Genomic DNA, 23483 nt, shown 5'->3' with positions numbered 1-23483 from the left:
TAGAAATAAATATGTATAATAAGCAAAAATGTTCCTTAAGAAAAAGATGTATCTTTATTGGTACTTCGGGAAATATATAATATAATATAATAAAGCCTTTATTTATACAAAGGATATACAAGAAAAGATATAATATATAATATGTACAATTTTAAATAAAAATAATAATTATCTTACATTTCAGTAATGTATTATATGTATAAGAAATAAACTTAAAACAATTTACTTTTCACTTTTTTTTTTTTCTATTTATTTAATTATCTATTTAATTTAATAATTTTTTTTTTTTTTTTTCCTTTGTATAGGCCTTCCCTTACGGGAGTAATGGTCAGACTTCCCACGGAGACCAAACCTACTGGGAAGCAGAGTCCGCTGCGAGCTCTTTCCATTTTCTTCTCCAAACATCTCTGTCCCTGGCTACTTTTGTCCAATGCGGGCCTACTTCTTGCCGAAAAAAGTCAGCCCACCTTTTAGGTTGACGGCCTCTTCTTCTTTTCAGGTTGTAGGGCGTCCATTCTGTTGCTGTCAAGGACCATCTTTCATCAGTTTTTCGCATTAAATGGCCGGTCCAATCCCACTTCAATTTATTGATGGTCAACAATGCGTCTCTAAGGCCTGTTTTCTTCCTGATTTCTGTACACCTTATTTTGTATATTTTTTTAATACCAGTCATGCTTCGTTCCACTGAGTGTTGCCATACATTTATTTTCCTTTTTTCCGCTGCAGTTAAGGACCACGTCTGACACCCATAGGAAACCACTGGTAGGATACAGCTTTCAAAAATATGTTTTTTGGCAGCTATGCCAAAGTTACCCTTCATGATACCTTTCAAGGACCAGTACTTTTGCCATCCAAGAGCCAGTCTCCTTTGGATTTCTTTGTTGGTTCTCTCCTTAAACGAAATCATTTGGCCCAAGTAGAGAAAATCGTCTACATATTGTAAAGCAATCCCATCTACTACAATATTTCTTTCTTCACTATTTGTCATTATTTTGGTTTTATTGTAGTTCGGCTGCAAACCAACAGTGACGCATCTATTAATTAACTCCTTAATCATCTCCTTGAGTTCCTCGCCATCATTAGAAATAAGGACCACATCATCAGCAAACGCCAATCTGTTTAGATATCTTCCACTTATCCGCACTCCGTATGCATTCCATTCCAAACTCCAGAAAACACTTTCCAATATCAATATGAAAAGGAGAGGCGACAGAGGACTTCGGGAAATAAATTGTAAACAAAAAAGCAGGGAATAAGTTCTATTTATCCGTAGGTTCATCTCCTGAAAGATGCTTGAATGAAAAGTAAAGTCTAAGATAATGTAAGATAGAAAGAAAACGGGTGGGAAGAAAAATTAGATGGAAACTTGATAATTTATACATGAAAAGTCTTGCATATTTGGTAATCTTTCATTCTTATAGTCCCAGAGAAAAACCAACCCTACGTATTGGATGAGGAAAAAAACAAGAACTGTAAAGAAAAACGTTCAATTTGCATTTACAATGAATTTTCCTTCCATTTCATCAAGTGGGGCGGAAATAAAAAGTTGGGAAAATTAGAAAAAGAAAATGAGAATGCGTTAGAGAGGGTCTAATGTAAGATCCCCTTTTTTAGGAAAGGAGGAATTTTAAAACTAAAGTAACTGTAAGGGCTATTAACCTGTTAAGCTTGTTTACACGTGTATGCACAAATCACTATTACGGTGCGTTCGACGTGTATACTCGTTGTGAAAAATATAAAATTGCCATTAATAACTATAAAAACTCGAAATTTTAATAAAATATAATAAGAATATTATTTGGTGGGATGTTTCCTTTATCTTACCAATAGAACTGCCAAGTATTTCATACGGAGGGGGTTGGTGGGAGTCAGCCAAATGATAAGTGGTCTCCGCATTAGAGATTGGGGAATTACGCACACAAATAGAAGCTCTCAACCCTTGTGCAATGCCCGTTTTTACCTTTTAGATAGAGACTCAGACCTCCATACGAGCATGATTTCATTTTGCACAGAATTCAAAAACCTCTTTTCTTCTTTGTAAAAGCTCTTGCGTCCCCAGTTAACTACGTGAAGCGGTGCAAGATTTTTGAAAAGAGCACAGAATGCTCTGGTGGTAATCTCAAACCCCTCCAGAGATTGCAGAAAAAGTCACTTGCAGTGACTATTACGGACGTTGTAAACTTTTGGTTGTTTTGCCTTTGCGTTCGACGTGTATACACGTCATTGTCTGATTTTAATTCCGCACACTGTGGGTTTTTTTTTAAAAAACTAAATTCCACGCTTAACTGGTTAATTTATCTCCTTTAGGGAGCAATAATTTCTGTAAGAGGTAGTTACTGTTACACACTATCCTAAAAACTTCGGTTTAATTATTTACTGCGAATATTAAATACAAATACATTAATAGGAAAATCAGCATAAGTATCACTTGTTAAACTTCCGCTTATAACGCCTCTATCTTATACTTAAATCTTAATAAATCACAATTCAAAATGGAGGCTCTTTAAATGAACCAAGATCATGTAAAGATGGGATACAAGATCACGACGACAGAGAATCTAAAGAAAGGTAAGCACATCTGACGATGAAAAGAACAGAAATGATAATGAAAAATAAAAATTGAAAAACATCCAAGGAGTAATCTGATAAAACGTCATTTCCGTTGCAGGAGACAACCAATAATAGGCGGCCATGTTGTTTGTAAATTGAGCAAGAGAGAGAGAAAGAGTGATTGAGCGGATTGAGGGGATTGACTGGAAAAGTACTGAAGCAAGAAGCAGGGAGTGAAAAAAGAGGAAAAATCTAGGGCAGAAGTCTGTCCGTTTAGAGCCAGTGGAGAGCTCGCCTGCAATGTTACAGTGTCTACAATATTATTGAATGATTGGGGGTACGTAAAAGGTAGATAGGACAGAATTGGGGGAAGGTAGGGGATAAGGGTCACGTGATTGGAAAACTCTGTGCCCTCACCCTCACACAGACACACGCACACACATACAATGTCCCTCCTCAATCGCTTTTCCTCACTACTTTCCATTTTTCTTCTTACTTGGAGGGGCAGGCCCTCTTCTATTTCAACTCTTCTTTACCTAAAAGGAAAAACTTGAAAGGCAGCAGAGCAAAGGAAATAGAAAAGAATGAAAGGACAAAACTAGAGAAAAATGAAAAGGGAAAAACTCAAAGCTTTTCTTTTTTTTTAATTTTCTTTTTTTTCTTTCAGATCGTTGGAAACAATGTGGGGGGGAAAAACGAATCGAAGGAGTACAATATTGGGAAATATTAAAGGCAGCTTAATGGGAAATTATGTTTAGGTAAAATAATTCTCCGATAAATTTTCTCTTTTTTTCATTATGTTATAAAAGAAGAGGGAAATCCTCCGAGTTTTTTTTTTAAATTAAATTTTATATAAAGGATATTTAATCCTCTGAAAAAATATTTTAGTCTGAAATTTTGTATTTCTGTGTTCACTTTTATTAAACAAAGCTAATCAGTTTTATGTAGATAGATATACGAGGGTCGTTTGAAAAGTCCGTGCAAAAATAAAAACTACTTAATTTTTTGGGGTAAACCTTTTTTATTTTTCAACATAGTCTCCTTTTAGGCTTATACACTTCGTCCAACGCTGCTCTAGTTTGTTGATACCTTCCGAATAATAGGATTTGTCCAAGTCTGAAAAATAGCCATTCGTTTCTGCAATCACCTCCTCGTTTGAATAAAATCTTTTTCCCGCCAGCCATTTCTTCATATTGGGGAACAAATAGTAATCCGAGGGAGCCAAGTCTGGAGAATAGGGGGGGATGTGAAACGAGTTGGAACCCTATTTCCATTAATTTTGCGACCACAACTGCTGAGGTGTGAGCTGGTGCGTTGTCGTGATAAAAAAGGACTTTTTTGTGGGGCCAATCGTGGGCGTTTTTCTTGCAGCTCGGTTTTCAAACGGTCCAATAACGATGAATAATATGCACCTGTAATAGTTTTACCCTTTTCCAGATAGTCGATGAGGATTATTCCTTGCGAATCCCAAAAGACAGTCGCCATAATCTTTCCGGCCGACGGAACGGTCTTCGCCTTTTTTTTTGGCGCAGATTCCCCCTTGGTAACCCATTGTTTAGATTTTTCTTTGGTCTCAGGAGTGTAGTGATGTATCCATGTTTCATCCACAGTGACGAAACGACGCTTAAAGTCCTGCGGATTCTTCTGGAACAGCTGCAAACCGTCCTTACACGATTTCGTTTTTGGTCAAGCGTGAGCAATCGCGGCACCCATCTTGCGGATAGCTTTGTCATGTCCAAATGTTGATGCAAAATATTATGTACCCGTTCATTCGAGATGCCCACAGCACTAGCAATCTCACACACCTTCACTCTTCTGTCATCCATCACCATATCATGGATTTTATCAATGATTTCTGGAGTAGTAACCTCAACAGGGCGTCCAGAACGTTCAGCGTCACTTGTGCCCATATGGCCACTCCGAAAATTTTTAAACCACTTATAAATTGTTCTAATCGAAGGTGCAGAGTCACCATAATGTTTATCAAGCTTCTCTTTAGTCTCCTGAGGCGTTTTGCCTTTCATAAAGTAGTGTTTAATCAACACACGAAATACTTTTTCGTCCATTTTTTGAAAATCACTCGACTTCCTCGATTCAAACGAGTGCCAAACACAAAAAAATTGACCGATCTGGCTGAAACTTGGTGTGTGTTCTTCCAAGAGATGCTACTAACTAAACATAACCTCGATACGCGCCAGTGGTGCTATCTCTCTGACTTTGCACGGACTTTTCAAACGACCCTTGTAAAATTACCAAATTTATTTCTTAAAATGTTACTTTTGGTAAAAACCAACAAGAATTTGGTAATAAGAACAGTAATTTGAATATATTTTTATTTCTACCAATTTATGGATTATTTAAAGCAATATACAAATTACTAGTTTTAATACATTCTTCTTGGTTTTACATTTCCATTCGTCTTAAAAGATCGCAATAACATTCACACATATCAGAGTGGAGAAGTTACCCAGCAGCGGTAACACTCCAATAATACGAGTATTCTACATTCTACTGACTCTCTTCTTCAGAGAGGAGATCGCGAGGCCACACTGTCTTTTAAGACGTCTGGAAGTGTTGTCTGGAAATGTTCTGGAAGATATAGATGCTGTACCAGAGAGAGGATTGTGATGAGATTGTACGTTGGAAGATGGAATTTTCTGTATCGTGTTTCAGCCACTTGTGTGACGAAAGGAATGTTTAAGTCGGTGGAAATGGTTTGATTGGTGACGTAGAAAAGAGAGTGCAACTATAGTGCGAAGAATTTTAGACTACAAGGACTGGATCCTTTCCAGATTTGAGCGTTTGGTTGAACCCCCACCAGTTCGATGATAAGTAAATTTAAATCACCAAACTGCCCAGTATTTCTGTGGGAATTATGGACCTGCTTTTGGCTATTGTGATGGTCCAATGTCCGGTTTAGTTATAGTGCTTCGCCTTTCTTCCCTACTTCTGGCTGTTATTTTACACTGTTTCCGGAGCCGTGACGCATGCGTCCCGCGTAGTACTGTACGTGAGTGACGCTGCGTTTCCAGTGCTCCTCTCGCTGAGCACCAATGAAAGAGATGCCTCTTCCGGAAGTGCAGCGGGGGCCGCATAAATGGCCTCAGGGGACCGCATGTGGCCCGCGGGCCGTAGTTTGTGGACCCCTGCTGTAGACTGTAATATTTTCTTTTATGTAAGTAAGAGAAAGTACAAAAATAACCTGAACATTTGAACAGTTTCTCAGTTAACTTAATTTCGAAGATATTGCTTTAGAGAAAGAGAGAGAGGCATAGCTAGGGGCTTAGCTGGCCGAAGAAGATGGTAATCCACCTTATCGCAGGGAAAAAAAGATTTATGAAATCTAATAGAAAGAAAACATAGACAACACAAATTATGTTTGCCCTTAGGGCTCAATTTATGTCCAAAAAGACTAGGAGAACATAAAAAGTATATATTTATATATACAAAACTTTTTATGCGTAGAATGAGGGCTGAGAATAATGGCAAAAAACTATATGTTCTTAAGAAAAAAGAGGATGAAACTACATGCTGGGAAAAAAATGTAAAACCATCCTTAGCTTTAAGCTTTAAGCGGGAGAGCAAATAAAAAAAAGATATTCCCTATGTTTATTCCTGGAGGAGAATAACGCTCCTGGCTATTAATGAAAATTGAAAGAAGAAAATTGTAGAATAAAAGGAAGAAGAAACATGAAAGGGGCGTAGATAGCATTGCGTTGCACCGGATATCTTAAATGGCTATTTCCTGTTAGAAAAGCAATCCTTCACGTCCTTGAATATCCTCCCAGTTTGCGGCAAATCAACTTTGAACAATCAAAAGAAAAAAAGGAATACTAGATTTCTGTACTAGAAAATCCATTAATAAGCAGTTAATCATGTGTCCTTATTTTTCAAAAAAATATATATATTTTTATCTTTCAACATTATACAGATTAAAGATTATTCAAGGGAGGATTATAATTCAAGTTATAATTGGTTGAATTACGGGTCATCGGATCTGCTGCCTAATTTTTATCTTCTTTAGGAAAAAAATTATTATAATAAAGCGAGAGGGACCGAAGATATATTCTTTATATAAAGGAGCTCCATATGATCATTGGCCTGGATAAATTGGCCCTTTATTTTTAAAAGAAAATAAATATAAATAATGATTAAAAAAATATATATTCTGATTAATCAGAACTAATAAAAGGAAAATATGTCCACCACGATTACAATACTAATTACTGTTCATTATTTTTGGTGACTGAATCATAGTTTCAATAGGATGAAAAATTAATGCCAGTTTCAGTCATGATAAACTTTATTATACCGAGCTTTCTGAGAGTCCATGAACAGATCAAGACAGAAGACACAGTCCCTAGGACCGAAAGCTCGGCATAATAAAGTTTATCATGACTGTAACTGGTATTTAATTTTTCATCCTATTTAAATTACTAAGTTTTCGACGATTAAGATAGTGGAAGGAAATTAAATAATAATGGATCCTGGCTGGCGAGGGTGTAATGGCTTTTTATTTGTTAGCGGGTGCTTCCGCCTCCGTAATTGGCGATTGGAAGTAATCGCCTGAAAGAGTAAGCGATTATTTTACTTATGGAAAAGGGGTAAACATTTTGGTTTAGTGATTGGCGAAAAATTTGAAATATGGTAACCAGAATGAACCAATCCATTAATGCGGTAGTTAGATGAAGTTTTCTTCTTGTGGTTGTTGAATTTAGAGTCCCCCAGTGTAGCTGACATCTATCTTGAGAAGTACCGGAAGAAATAGGTTGATCGTCAATTGGGGTTTTTGTAGTGGTTGCCAGTGACATTGCTGACTTTATGCCTTATCGTAGAATACTTATACAGTGGAACCGCGCATAACGAGCACCTCTCTTAACGAGTAATTCGCATAACGAGTAAAACAAATTGTTTCTTATAGCGAGCGATGTTTCGCATAACGATAGTTTTCTAATGACATTTCGCTGACTGCGCAGTTTTCGCTGACTCATCGAAAACTGCGCATTCTTCGATTAGTCATTCCTGTTTACGCATATGCGTTTCATATTCTCCACGTATCTAATGCATTGATACAGTCGAAACCGAACTTCACCGAATGAGTGGTGTATAGGGGAAGTCCTTATAGTGATATTTGTGTTTAAATATTATTGTGTTTATTTTGTTATACCTCTAACAAAATGGTTTCGAAAAGAATTAAAATAACGTTAGAATTGAAACGTAAAATCATTGAGAAACGAGAAAATGGTGTAAGTGTGGCTGATCTAGCAATTATCCCCTTTTATTTTAATTTATATAAAAAAATTGTTTTGCTTAACGAGTATTTCTCGTAAGGTTCTGGAACGAATTATGCTCGTTAAGCGAGGTTCGACTGTATTTTGTTTTTGCATCTCTTCTCGGTTTTGGTCTTTCATCCATCGTCAGAGGTTGAACTAATAATCAGTTTGGTGTAGAGAATTTTGGTATTAACTATGTTTTCGTCTCGCACAACATTTGTTAAATAAATCGAGCAGATTTAATGGTATGTATCCGCGTAAATTAAAATTTTAAAAGACAATGAAACTTATTTGTAAAAATCAAATAACAACATCAACTTCTGAAACAATTCAGAAAACATTACCTATGCCACTGAAAACATCCGGAATCACAACAGATCCGACATCCGAATGAAATAAAATTAAATATCCGGTCAGATAAAATAACCACATTCTACGCGTCATCTCCTCATTTCTAGGAAAAAAACCACTTGTCCGGATATCAAACGGCAGTAATACCTCTTTGGAGAGAAGGTACCTCCACCTCTTCTTTTTACAGACTCTTGAAACTTAAAATAGAAAGTTCTGCGTCCTTCCATGTTTGCAATACTTCCGGCTACATCAAGCAGCATAATATTAAAGTGAATCTAATAAACTGCGAATTACTTGAATTGAGAAGTTTAACGTTTCTTTTTTTTCAGTAATATACATAAATTCCCAAGAACGATACTGAAAAAGGGAAAATCCTCATTAAAATGAGAAAGAATTGCTAAGTATAATTTTCAGAAACTTCGGGAAAAAAAATAAAAAAAGAGCCATTAAGGAAACAGGATATAATTTAGACTTCTTCCTGCTTTAATTACACAAGAACAGCAGACTGTTATTACTTTACTACTTAGAACGGAAATAATGGAAGAAAAACTTTTAAGGAAACAAAAAACAAAAAAGCGAAGAAGTTATTAGAACGTAGAAATCAAAATAATTTTTAAGATAACATTTTTTATTTGGATTAAATCTGAAAATCTAAATATTATTCTGTAGATTGGTTAAATTTCTTAGATTGTAAAACAACACTTTTTCCTTCTTTCCCTCACATTGACAAGTTACTAGTTAATAACTTTTTTTTTTTAGCGTTTATTTGTGCTACAATTAGCGCGTTAGCGCTATAAGTAACAATGATAGAAGTGAGCAGTAGGTACAAACGTATGGAGAAGTAACACTTCCAAAACATTAGACTATTAGTAATTCTCTTCACTTGAGAGGAGATCACGAGTCCACACTGTCTTAAGGCGTCTTCGTCCGGGTTATCAGGAAGAGTTCTTAGAAGAAAGATTTTGGAGCTAGAGGATTTATATGAGATTGTAGGCTGAAGTGAGGGGTTTTCCGTATCGTGTTTTCAGCAACTTGTGTGGAAAAAAGGAATGTTAAGGGTCAGTGTGTATAGTCACAGGTTGGAGACATAAAATGGAGCGTTTACAATAGTTCGAAGTAATTTAGATTGAAGATTGGAGCGTTTGGTTGAACACCACAGCTCTAGTGTTAATAACTAAAAACGATTTATTTTAATGAATTCATTTCCCTAAGAAAAATAATTAATAACTCCACATTCATCAGATTATCCAGAGGCCCTCCAGTACTTATCCTTGGAGGAGGAAATCCGGTGACACTCTCTGTCCACGCATTGCAACACCTTTCTAAATCCTTTCAAGGATTATTAGATAAGAATCTACAGAACCCTCTACTGAGAAATCATAGAATCAATTTTGGGTTTGTAAAGAGGATATGTTCCCCTTCACTTCTTCTCGATTCAAAAAAAAAATATTCAGGAAATCAGTAATTCTGGTCGAGTTATTTCCTTCCAAGTCGGAATAAAGAATCAGACGAATATTACTCGCAGAAGAATTATCGTTAACCAATCATCCCTAGAAAGGAACCTGGTGTTGTAAGAAACCCGTAGGAAGAAGTGGACTAGCCACTTCTTCAGGGAACTTGGCGTCCCTGCGGGCAGCCCCAGTCTAACAACACGAACAACAATTACACTTAAACAACTTCAACATTTAGATGACAACAGGTCCTAACAGAGGTACATGATTTAGGTGTGGTGTGGTAACTACTAAGGATTTCTTGTGCCTTTAGATCTGATCACAGAAGATCCTTATCTCCACCTCTACGCAGCATTCTATTCCCTAAATACATCACCAGGAAAAATGTATAAAATCGTACAAAATACAACAGTCCTGTTCTTCCTCCAGATAAACTTAGGAACTTTCGCCTTTCAAACACTGTGAAAGATACCATTTTTCCCGATTTGGTTTTAGTAAAACCAGCATGCAGATTCCAAGTCTTTGATATACACACCCTTTCTTACACAGACACTTATTAGTAAAATTTACAGATAGATGTTAAACTCTAAAACGAACACTAACACTTTAAGGAAGCCCTAAATACATCTTAGATTCATCTTTGCAGCCAGTCCAGATGGCTAAACTAATTCTAAATATAAACGTCCAGCGGAAAGAATGATGAAAACAAAAAGGTCTTTGTTCCTATCACATGGAAACCACAATCACAGAGACTTTAACAAAGCAGTTTAGCAATGGTCGTGCTTTAATCTCAATCGGATTATCATTTGATAGAATGTCTATATCATAACTTAATTTGAAGTAACCTCCTCAAAGATGATTGTGTTACGAAGTAAAAGCCCAGCTTTGTCCAGCCTTTAGTCCGCTCAAAGTCATCCTGTGACGTTTTAATTGCTGTCCTAGTCTCTTCATTTCTGTTTTAATATCTACAGGATTTTGCAAGATTTCAGGGACCAATTTCAAAACTGGTTATTGCTTTAATCAGATTTTTAACAAATTTTTGACGACCTGTAAAACAAATTTGCTATTAATTCCATGCGGAAATTAAATAAATCTTACCTCTATGTCGATTTGTCTGTTTGTCGAACATTAGCATTGCGTCTTCAATCTGTAACAGACAAATTAAATGCAACGATTAGTTTACGAGTTATAAATAGAATTGACCCCATAGAATTCAAATTACAAATAAATGTTAAGAAAACAGTCACAAGCATGTGTAAACATGCCTAAATATTAAAAAGTAACATTACGAATTCTACAAACAAAAACATACAACACGCTACAAAAAAATAATGAGTCGAAAATATTTAATCGATAAAATTAATTAATATTTCAGAACAGAAGTTCTTTGAAAAAGAAATATTTTAAAATCGATAAGAACTAGTTTAAGTTCTTTTATCAATGTAACTTTAATTATCGAACGAAAGTGATATTTGTTAAGGTGGGGGAAATAGTGAACGAATGTAAATCTATGGTGTTATTTTGAAAGAAAATCTATAAAAATAATAGAAAACTATAGAAATTACTTAATGAAATCAGTAAAGTGGTATTTAGGGGTGAGTGTTAAAACGCCACGTTAGAGCACTCTGAAGCATGTTCCAATTTTGAGGTATTCTACTTCAGTAGTTTTCCTAGAAGAAAATCTGCAATATTTCCTTTTAGGAAAGACAATGGAAAATTAAAAGAGAAAATTAGGAAACTCTTGTTCAAACTTTTTTTTAAATACATTTTATTAGAAATTTAGAATTCAATGTACAATCTTCTACTTGTTCTAATGGGACGCAGAACAGAAAGATCGTGAAGTGTAAGAAAGTATTGGTACGATTAGGAGGAAATTACTGTTGGAAAGAGTGTACGTTTGGAACAGTAATAGCAATAGGGAAGTAAAGAAAACGCGCCTAAACTGTTGGGGGTGTTGTAATTGACTAGATATTCCTGAAGGTGTGCTGAAGAGGGATAAGGGTATTTTAAATCCAAAATGGAAGAAGAGCACCAAGAGTGGTGAAAGTCGTAGATTGTCCGATGGAGGCTAAAGGGAAAAGACATGGCCACTCACGCATAGGCAGATGGTGGAAATTATCATGAAACTTGAATTTGAATTCAGTGTCACGATGCGTTCAGAGAAGTGCGGGGGTTTAAAGGAAATTGGAGAGAACAAGAGAGGTAGGAAACGTTGTGTCTAGAGGGGGAGAAGGCGAGGCCAGGATGTAACCCTTCTAAGCTTCCAAGGATGGAAAGAGGGGGAGGGGATTTAAATACGTGTTGGACAATCAAGTAGCAAGCGGAGTCCTGGGGCAAGGAAACAAACCCCGGATGGGGTACTCCCAGTTCTAGGATGGCACATCCTAATGACCCCCGCCACACGAGGATAGCAACCCCCCCACACAACCCTAGCCACTCCTTAACCAATTCCCTCACAAAACCCAACGTTGCGGCACCACCAGTTAATTCTGTTTCTGATTTGGTTAAGCCCTTCTTCTGGGTTAATGCTTGCCTACTCACGTTTCCCAGCATTGTCCTCCTGGAAAACCACATTCGCAAGAGGTTCTCACTTCACTGGGGCTGTGGGCCTTGGTGTATCATTTACTCAAGTCTAGAGCTCTTCTAGTGGAACAACGTCCTGGTGGTGGAGGGTTTCAGTAAGATTTAAATAAATTATTTAATCGAACTTATTAAAAAATAATTATTTTTTTCTTTTAATTTATTTCGTTATTTACAATCTGCATACAAATATATACAATAAGTAAATAGGAAGAATGAAAGATAAATGGATGCGTAAAAGGCAGGAGGAGAGGTACTACCCAGTGGTAGCACTCTCTATAGAAGAAGAATGACGTTTAGGCCTTTAGACTGCTAGGAAGTCGCGGGGCCACTGGCGATTCAGTCGGCGAGGAGGATTAGAGCTAGTCGAGAGAGTAGTATGGAACTTTTGATATTTAGTCTTGACGAGTTGGTCTACGAAGGGTATGTTGAGGTCGTAGTAATCGTACAGATTAAGTTAAAAATATGTTATCGTTTTGGTGGCTACAGAGGGGCTCTAAGTGAGATGAACCCCCCTCCTTACACCTGAAAAAAAGGGTAGATTTTAGAGTAAAGTTTAGCTTTAGCTTCTCCCGTGGAATATCGCTTAAATTGTATGTAATGCATAAACAAAATTTGGAGCGATTTTGAGATGAGAAAAATTTGATTTGAGAAAATGCCCAGAATCTAAAAAAAAACTAGGTACTTTCTTCTTATCTTCATATCTTCTTTGTATTATTTACAAAGTCCCAAATGTGATTGCAATAGCGGGGAGGATGGGGACATCGATCACCTCCTCTTCAGATGCAGTAGATATAATAGAAATAGAGACAAGTTCCTAAAGGAATTGGCAACACATGTACGATTTCCCTGTAGCGCTAAAAGTGTTTTAGCTATAATGAATCCTGATGCGCTACGAATTATTTACAAATTCATTAGAGAGAATAAAATAAAAATATAGGATGCAGCTAAACTCCATAGTTGCGATTTTAGTTCTTAATTACTCACACAAGTACTATCATAACTACACTACTAATTACACCACTCTAAGCTCACATCAAATAACGAAGTCACATTCAGAGACCATTGTGTTGTTCTAGGAAGGAATGTCAGTACGCAGCGCTCAAGATATCCTTATCTCATGGAAGCCACGACGCAGAATGTAGTAGAAGAGTGGCTGGCATGACGAAGAAAGAAGGGAAAGAGGCTGCGCTATTCCTCAAATTGAATATTGGAAAAGATAGGGCTGGTTTTTTTCCACCAACATATTGGTAAATTAAGGCATTCGAAGCCAACTGTAATTGTTCATACCAATATGTTGGTTTTTTCCAGCCCTCATATAAAGTAATTGGTTAATGTGCAAACAAGACCACAAATACAATAAATAAATAAATAAATAATAAATAAATATCTTCTTTGGAGCTGATGGGGTTTCATCCATCATTAACATCATCATCGTGATGATGACAGAAGTCCGAAACTGATCAGAGATAAATCATGGATGAGCCTTTCCTGGGGATCACCAAGGGTGCAGTTCGTGAGGCTTTCAGAGATTGGATCTGGAGAGAGAGCGTGAAAAGAACTGGGTGATGCTTCCTGGGGTTAAACACGGCAAGAGAGTCATGCCCTTGCTGGGTAAACAAAGAACCAAAGAGAGACTCTGGGCTTGGGCAGAAATGATATTACTCCTGATTACAGTCCTATTCACGGGGCACTGTACAAGGTGGGGGCTTATAAGCTCGGAACCGTCGGCAGATTGTTGTGCAGGAAGAGGAGGAGACGGCCTTTCACCTGTTATTCGATTGCGTTTCAATAGAGAGACTGCGCTACGATATTTTTGGAACCCTGAGGCCAGGGGAGATTATAGCGCAGAAGGAACTGGTAGGGAAAGCCCTCAACCTTCTTAGTAGGGGAGGTTTCATCTACTAGACTTAGAGGGAAGGCACAATAAGCCTCTTGTGGCTGCGGTGCCGTGGGGCATTGGTCCTGCCCCGCTTTTAAAAATCTAAAAAAACCTAATCATGGATGATCTGTAATATTGACACATTATCTGGTAACCATAATCTATACGTAACTGTACTGACAAAATTACGAGTTGTAAAGCAGGAAGTAAAACTTAAATAAGACAGAGAGAGTGAGCTGCTTTGAAAGCTGGAGACGCCAACATCCGTTATCTCACTCCCAGGCACAATAGCTTGAAGCTTAATAACTTCACCGCTCCGCCCACCTGCAGAGACATATAATAAGGGCAGTGCCAAGATTGGGTAGGGCTTGGCAGTTAGCCCAATGTTGCCCAGCTATCCCTTCTTCTTCTTCTTCTTCTTCTTCTTCTTCTTCTTCTTTTCAAATAGGCACACAATCACCAAAACACGTTTATCCAAAAATTAGATACACTGTGCGCACACAATGGGAAATCTAGTGAGAGAGAGAGAGAGAGACAGAAAGAGCAGTTTCCACGCGCGCACTCAAGTTACCTGGGAAACTTGAATAATTCTACATAGTTTCTCTTTCTTCAAAAGTTTTTTTCCCGTTTATTGTAACTGGGAGATAAAGGTAAACCCTTCCAAGGAAAGCCCCAAGTTTTTCCATAGCTTTCCTTTTCAAAGAAAATAGAAGAAGGAGAGAGAGAGAAAAGAGAAGGGAGATTAAATCCACCCGGCTGGATTAGATAGCTGGTGAGATAGTTTCTATCCGCCCTTTCAATACTTACAAAACATGCAAGTATTTATTTTTACCTTGTACTGTAAATAACCTAGCGCTTGATTTACAAAACACTAAGTGTGACCCAAATTGTGGAATTCTTTATTCTTATTTACTTTCCTGTTTCTAGCAAAGCGGAAATCTCTTATTTCTTGTTCTTTGTTCCTTAAATACGAGGGTCGTTTGAAAAGTTCGTGCAAAGTCAGAGTGATAGCACTACTGGCGCGTATCGAGGTTATGTTTAGTTAGTAGCATCTCTTGGAAGAACACACACCAAGTTTCAGCCAGATCGGTCTATTTCTTTGTGTTTGGCATTCGTTTGAATCGAGGAAGTCGAGTGATTTTCAAAAAATGGACGAAAAAGAATTTCGTATGTTGATTAAACACTACTTTATGAAAGGCAAAACGCCTCAGGAGACTAAAGAGAAGCTTGATAAACATTATGGTGACTCTGCACCTTCGATTAGAACAGTTTATAAGTGGTTTCAAAATTTTCGGAGTGGCCATATGGGCACAAGTGACGCTGAACGTTCTGGACGCCCTGTTGAGGTTACTACTCCAGAAATCATTGATAAAATCCATGATATGGTGACGGATGACAGAAGAGTGAAGGTGCGTGAGATTGCTAGTGCTGTGGGCATCTCGAATGAACGGGTACATAATATTTTGCATCAACATTTGGACATGACAAAGCTATCCGCAAGATGGGTTTCAACCACCTTTCTTTTTGTGAGGGAACTAGACGTATTTTCGTTTGGGGGCGATATCCTAGCCTAAAATTTACATTTAAAGTATCAAAACTATGGGGCGCCACGGTAGCCGAGCGGTTAGAGGCGATACCTGCAAAGCTAATATGCATTGTGGGTACTGGATTCGATTCCCCGGACTTAGGCCTTGGATTTTATTTAATGGTTAATAAAAAGAAATTTACAGTACAGTATGTTTGCTAGTCGCCTCCGTCTACGACACCTAATTCTGGTAGTTGGACGTTAAGCCCTGCCTAAAAAAAAAATAGGCGATTACTTTACTTTACTGTCAACACTTGGAAAACTTTTGGAGTATATTTTTTTGATTCGATTTTATCTCCGCAGTAAGTGGAGAAATATTTGATTTTGGGCTCTCGAGTATGTACGAATATATGAAGTTTGTTACTTGGGTATAGTCCACAAGGTATTTCGGGTAAAAATTCCATAAGTGGAAGCAATATTTTATTGAAAGTATTGTACACCACGTTTCTGATTTTTTTTAAGAATTTTTTACAAGAATTAATAAATTGCTTCAGTAATTAAAACCGGAAACACTTAATAAAATTAATTAGATATCTCTTGAGAAAAATCTCATTTCAATTGATTGGCCATTTTGATAATTAATCAGAGAATAAAGATTAAACAAAAGAAAAGAGACTGTGAACATAAAGAAAGTTATTTAAACTCGTTTTATTTAAATATTCAGTGAAAGGAAATCCTTTAATATTAGTTAAACAGATGTTTTTCAACAGAACAACACAAGGAATTGACTGAAGGACTTTTAACACGCGATTCTATTTTATGCCAAAATAAATTTTAAAAAAAATTAGTGAATATCTTTTTAAAGAGTTCTTTTTAATGCAATAGTTCTAAGAACTGTAGCACATCTTTTAAGAGCAGAATTTTTATAATAAAATACAGTTGATTTTTCTCTTCGTCCAATAAATAATCAATTATTTTATTCAATTATTTAAAAATAAAGAATCAATCAAATCTATTGAGTAAAATCCAGAATTAATTTGTTCATTAACAAATTTAGGTAACAGAACAAAATAATAATTTTGTCGGGAAAACGTTTAAAAAAAAAGAAAATTGTTAAAACCATTTTTCAAGTAAAATTACAAGGAAAAATAAAAAAAAACAACTGGGAAATCGCTTCGGTAAACATTTCTTTGATGGATTTATTATACTTCATTACGATAACGGAAGTGACCGATAGTTGATAAAACGACTGTAAGTTATCTGCAATTTTTTTGTTTGTTTTTAAAGCATCCTGTTTGTAAAGAAAACAGGATGCGCCTCCTTCCAAAACACATATAGACGGTGAAAATGCAATACAGACAATTGGAAATGTCTTAAGTTAACAAAAAAAGAAAAGGAACTCCGCAATTTGTGATAATACTTTTTTATTTTATATTAACATGTAAGGCAGGGGCCCCCTGAGGACATTTATCCGGCCGTGGCCGCATTTCCGGAAGGCCGCACCTTTTTCATTGGTGGTCGGTGAGAGGAGCCACTGTATGTGGCGGTGCCGCAAAGCGCTGCGTCGCTCATGTACAGTACTACTTCCGGTGACGCGGTATGCACGCGTCACGGCTCCGAAAAATAACAGCAGAAGTAGGGAAGAAAGGCAAAGCATTATACCTAAACCGGACATTGACCATCTCATTAGCCATAAGCAGGCCCATAATTCCCACAGAAATACTGGGCAGTTTGGTGATTTAAATTTACTTGTTCTTTATTTGAAATGTTCTATTTGTTCCCGTTTTGTTTTTTTTTTAACTTTAAAATAGTTTTTTTTATATTCCGGCCCTCCAACAGTCTGAGGGATAGTGAACCTGGCCCCTGTGTAAAAAGTTTGGGGACCCCTGATCTAAAGACATAATAATAATAATAATAATATTTATTTTACATATGAAATATTTACAAATTACAAAATGAAAATATTGTACGGCTTGGAAAATCCGTCAGCCGGAGTCGATGTTACTATAATACAAAGAGAAAAGAAAAACCAAAAAATAATAATAGTAATAATAAACAAAAAATATGACTGATCTAGAAATAAAAATAAAACGAAATAACCAATATATAACAGAATTATAAATTAATAATTAAACTCCTGAACCAGCTGATCCCGATAAGACCAGGCATGGCGAGCATATTTAATAAGAGGTTGACAATTTCGCGTTCCATTTCTAAAGTCATAGGTGCCCAGAGCTTTTTTTTTTATCGTACAGACAATGTTCTCTCGTTAAGTCCATACTGTCTATTGTTGGACAGTGAGCGGAAAGAAAGCTCCAAGGAAGAGAAAATCTAAAGGAGCAGCAGCTGAATTGAAACCTGGGAATCGAGAACCAACTGAGCTGATCCCTTCTCTTCGTGGGAATCAACAATTTAAAATTTGTGTAAATTTAAAAGGAGTGGCCAAGAGCGTGCTATAGATCTGATTCAGTCTAAGATGGAATGTTTTAGTTCAATAATATGTTTTGAAATCGTGTTTGTTCACAGATTAGTTCAATATTGATCATTTATATATAATCTTGGATTTACTTTTACTTGGGATTTTTTTAGAACAGAAACGGAAGAATGTCTCGAGAAAAACTGTTAGAATGCGTTGGCGGATATCCGCTACCAAAATCGTCTCAAGTTTCCCAGCCTTAAAAAGGATTTAAAGAGGGAATACATTTTGTGGAAGCAGTAGCAATTATGCCTCCTTACAGTAGAAATTACAGGCTATGTCAAGAAATTGGGCAAATTAGGAACTGAGTGGTACTGTAAATCAGAAAAAAAAAACCCAAATTATTGTGGGTAAAGAACAAGCAGTTATCGTTATAAAGTTTTAAGCCAGTTTTGAATATATAACTAAATAATAAGATTGGCATCGTTTTGCCAGTTTTTGGACCTAAAGAGTTCCCTGTTGGTTTAGTACTTCTGTTGCTGGCAAGGACGTGGCCTGTCAACGCCAGATCTGTGCTCTCCGTTAGCTCCATGGACGGGAGAGAAGACTCATCCAGTTAGTGGTAGCTTCCTTGTAAATGTAAATCCTAAAACCCAACTCCCGCTATGTATGATGGCCTCCTTCCTCCTCGCTCGGCTGTAGTTGAATTGTTGCAGTGGTAGATTATGTTGTATGTGTCATTTACATTACCGAATTCAAATACATACATTAAAACAGGACATGAACAACAATTTAGTTGAATTCGAATTATAAAGGAAGTGGTTTCAATTAAAATAAAAACAGATACTTCAACGGAAATAGAGAATTCTCCTTCATATATTTTCTCATTTTAAACTTTTGCCAAGTGTTTTTGAATGAAGTTCCGGATTAGCTAGCGTTTTCCGTTTATCCAAATTCTGCCTAGAAAGTAGGCTTTTATTGCTACTTTATTTTTTACTTCCGTTTTATTAAATAATAATTGTTAAAAACTAAAATGGTTACTTTTCTTTTTGTTCCTTCTCCAAAAATTGACATTTGAGTAAATTAGTAGTGAAAAGTCGGTTACGCAAAATCCCAGTTTTCTGCATTTACACCCCCTCTCTGTTCGGAGTAGGGTTTTATTAAAAACCAAAAAAATCCGTATGATCTTGAAGCTTAATAAATGCGCAACTTTTTCCTGAAATTATGTGACTCCTTGATTCATTAATCACTGAAAAAATGCAGTTGAAAATTTTAACAAAAATCATTAAAGTAAAAATTTCATTGTTTATAAGAAACATTTTGAGGCTCTGTGTTGAGCAAATTTGTAGGAAATTTAATGGTCTTTCGTTTGGACTAAGCAGATTTGTTGTAGGATAAAGGATAGAAAGTTACTGCCGTTTTTATGGTGAAAAACGCGAGTATGGTCGGAAAAGTTAAAAATGCAAATATCTTGGACACTATTGAGAATCGGGCCAAAGTGAAGAGAATATTTTTTGTTGCATTTGAGCTGCTGAATCACATCCCGAAGTTTCGACCACTCCTCCGTATACACCCTGTATAATATAAAAAAAAGAACTAAAATTTCAGATTAATTTAATAAAAAGGTTTTTCCAACCAAACAGTGCAATTTTCTGCTAGTATCAAACTTGAGCGACACAGAAAACATGGTAATTTGAGTTCCGGATAAAAAATGGATCATAATCATAACGATGTTCAAGCAATTGCTAAGTCCTTCACCAATAAAAACACAGTATCGAAATCGTATGTAACTTTTAAAGCGGTGCTTAACGAAATTAAGTGTCGGGATCCCGGGAAGTGGCTTTCTATGTTTTGTTTTTAATAAATAAAAAGTGGCTCCACTGGTATACAGGGTGACCATGGTTACAGGCTCCACCCCCTTTTTTTTTAACGGCGGGAAATTTCGAAAAAATAAAAAACACGTATTTAATCATTTTTAGTCTAGTTTATTTTCAGTGATTGACCCATTTTTTTAAACCCTTGGATTTCGAGATACAGCACCCAACTTTTGTTTTTCAAATGGAACGTTATATTTTTTGTTGCATATTTTTGTAGTATTTGAGCTACTAAAAACAACAAAATAAATTTTTTTGAAATCGGTTAGGTTTTTCAAAAGTTATGGTAATTTAAAATATGAAAAACAAATTTCAGTTTATTGTCAAAATTACGTAATTTTTTTTAAAGAATCTATTCAAACTGTGCTCAACCAACGGATAGGCAAGCCAAAACTCTGGACTCGCTTTGCTTGTAGCAGCACTTATGGTGGCAGTCAAGATCTAGGCAGGCTAGAGTAATTCGACGTTCTAGATCATCGACTGAAGCCGCGGGATTAAGGTTACTGTACACTTTATTTTTTAGATATCCCCACAAAAATAGTCCATTGGGGTTAAGTCCAAAGATCGAGGTGGCCACTGGATGGGTCAATGAGTACCTAAGCACTTTTCATGGAAATTTTTGTCCAGGTAACCTCAAACCACTCTCGCCGGTTCTGTGCCGGGCAACCATCTTGTTGAAAATACGTATCTAGCCGACGTTGTAGAGGAACATCTTCAAGCGGAACTGGCAAAATGTCTCTTAAAAAAAAGTTGGATACCTTGCACACCAGTTAAGTTCTCTTTGTAGAAGTATGGGCCTATTAGTTGATTTCCTAAAACTCCACACCAAACGTTTGTAGAAAAAACAACCTGAACGTCGAATACTTCTACCCTGTCTAGATCTTGACTTCGCCACCATAAGTGCTGCTACAAGCAAAGCGTGGGAGTCCAGAGTTTTGGCTAGTCTATCCGTTGATTGTGCCCAGTTTGAACAGATTTTTTAAAAAAAATAACGTAATTTTAACAGTAAACTGAAATTTGTTTTTCATATTTTAAATACCCCATAACTTTTGAAAAACCTAACCGATTTCAAAAAATTTTTTTTTTGTTTTCTTTAGGAGCTCAAATACTATAAAAATATGCAACAAAAAATATAACGTTCCATTTGAAAAACAAAAGTTGGATGCTGTATCTCGAGATACAGGGGTTTAAAAAAATGGGTCGATCACTGAAAATAAACTAGACTAAAAATGATTAAATAAGTGTTTTTTATTTTTTCGAAATTTCCCGCCGTTTAAAACAAAAAAGTGGGTGGAGCATATAACTCTGGTCACTCTGTATATCTGAGGTATTTCCGCTTTCAAATTATTGCTTCATAACCACCACACCAACAGTAGGAAATAAAAATCTTCAGTTTTTACATTATGTATAACTTTATTTTGAATATTATTTATTTATTTTGCAAGTTATTTTTTGATTTACTTTATTTCTTATATTACTTATCAAAAACTCATCTTGTCAGTAGAATTGAATTGAGAAAGAGATAAAAGAAAATATCACCGCGTCTTCTTTAAGAGGAAAAGGCTAACAAACCATTTTTCTTTTCATTCGTTTTTCCTTCTTAAAGGAAAAAAAAAAAAAGAAGGTATTTTTTGACATTTAATTCAGAATGCTATTCGGCCATGTTGCGAAATATAACGGTTTGACAGCTAGCACATGATAACATTTTATACAAAAAAAAAATATATATATATATATAAGAAATAATACAAATGTTTTTGTTGGCAATATTAAACGGAGTGACATCATTGAAAATGAAATGAATAAGCCCAGCTCCAGCTTCGCTCGTCAGTTTGCAAATGATAAAAGGCTAATATTCTACTTGGCCAATAAAAATAGTGGAATAAATATTTTTAATCCTATTTATTTTAAGGCCCAATGAAACTTATTGATCCATTTTATTTTTATTTCTTACGCCCTCGTAGATGAAAGCATTGCAGTTATGGGGCATTTACAATGCAGAACAGAATCGTACAACGAAATGACCACTCCATAACCGATAGAAATGGAAACAAAGAATTTTCCGGAAAAAGAAATCAATTTGAGGGATTTTTTTTTCGAAAAAGGAAATCGAGGAAAACTAAAACAACTCTAAGGGAAATTTCACTCAATTTTCATCAGCATTTATTTGTAAGTGAAGGAAGTATATTGAAATAGCAAAAATCTTCAGATTAAGTTTCTTCTTATTGCCGGAAGTGACAGCTCAAGTTGGTAATTTTGCTCTTCACTTCTAGCACTCCACAATTTTTTTTCATTTTTGTTCCATATCCTGTACTCAAAAGATCTATCACTTTTGCTGGATTTTCTTTTTCTGTTGGACTTCATTTTATGTAAGTTCTGGGAAAAAGTTAGTAAAATTAGTAATTCCAACTTTGAATTTAGAATTTAAAAACAAAAAACAACTATTGGTTACTTAATACTAAATGAAAATGCAGTATTTTCCAATATTCAGTAACTTTTATCTCGAAATCTATTAAGTTCTGGATTGTTGCAAAAAATTACAGTTATAAAGGAGGATTTTCCCTATATTTTAAAGAAAATTTGTGCATTTTACGTTTTACAGAAAAAGAGAATAAAATTGTCAAAGTTGGGTGTTTTTCAACATTGCACTTTTTCGTGCAGTTTTTGATTCAACCATTAAATAACTGTCCTATGTTTTTAAATACTAGTATAAGTCCATAGAAAATAAAAGTAGTTATGGTGTAAACCAGTGGTTCCCAAAGTGGTCTCTACGGACCCCCAGGGGTCCCCGGTATCATTCAGGGGGTCCGTGGAAAATGAAAATTGATTTGGGGATCCCTGAACAACGTCAAAGGGTCCGCGCAAGTTTCAATATAAAATAATAAAACTGTGATCCATTTTTATTATTATGGAAATTAGAAACTAACCAGGTGATCAATTAACTTTAATCAAAACTAAAAGGGTAATATCTCCGTTTGTTGCAAAACGTTTTCTGTAAAACCAAACTTGGGAAGAGGAGAACGTTCTCAGTTTCCAAATCTTTCGAAATTGCAAAATAGAGATGAAGATTAGCTTGCTCACTGTTGAACACTTAATGGCTCTTCATGCAGACCTGAATCAAAGATTACTCGTGGGGATTTGCGGTAGCTACTCACAAACATTGAGCCGGATATAAATACACTCATAACATCTCATCACGTTCATCCAAATTATTAATTTTTGTAAATTTTATCTTAAACAAAAGTTATAATTTCAATAAATACTTCTTCAACAAAATGTTTTTTTAAATTTGTAATTTTTATACTATGCATTTATGTACCTTTTGACTTGGGGGTCCGTGGGCAAGTTTTGACCATAGAAAGGGGTCCATGGGTCAAAAACGTTTGGGAACCACTGGTGTAAACAATGAAAACTATTGTGTAATAACTTCTACAATATTACAATAAAGCTCTTTTCAAAATAAGTACAAATTCAAATCTGAAAAGCTAATTCAGAATATCTCAAACAATGAGGGCGCTAAAGTCTTCTCGCCACTCCACAGATGATGGTACGTATTTATCTACTGTTCTGGTCATATAAAT

At 35.9% G+C, this 23483-nt stretch overlaps 1 protein-coding gene across 13 annotated transcripts in view; it reads right to left on the bottom strand.

Annotated features, from left to right (window-relative positions):
• The window catches only part of Rbp6 (RNA-binding protein 6), a 1109038-nt gene that overhangs the window by 220509 nt on the left and 865046 nt on the right, over nt 1-23483 (bottom strand). For all 13 annotated transcript variants that reach the window (XM_074128249.1, XM_074128251.1, XM_074128246.1 and 10 more), the window contains one exon: nt 10724-10772. In XM_074128249.1, coding sequence (XP_073984350.1) covers nt 10724-10772 — 49 coding nt within the window. The remainder of the gene's footprint in view (nt 1-10723; nt 10773-23483) is intronic.

Source organism: Rhodnius prolixus, unplaced genomic scaffold, assembly GCF_049639745.1.
Source record: "Rhodnius prolixus isolate KJV_2025 unplaced genomic scaffold, Rpr scaffold_9, whole genome shotgun sequence".
Classification (NCBI taxonomy): Eukaryota; Metazoa; Arthropoda; class Insecta; order Hemiptera; family Reduviidae; genus Rhodnius; species Rhodnius prolixus.
This window is presented reverse-complemented; position numbering and strand designations above follow the sequence as displayed.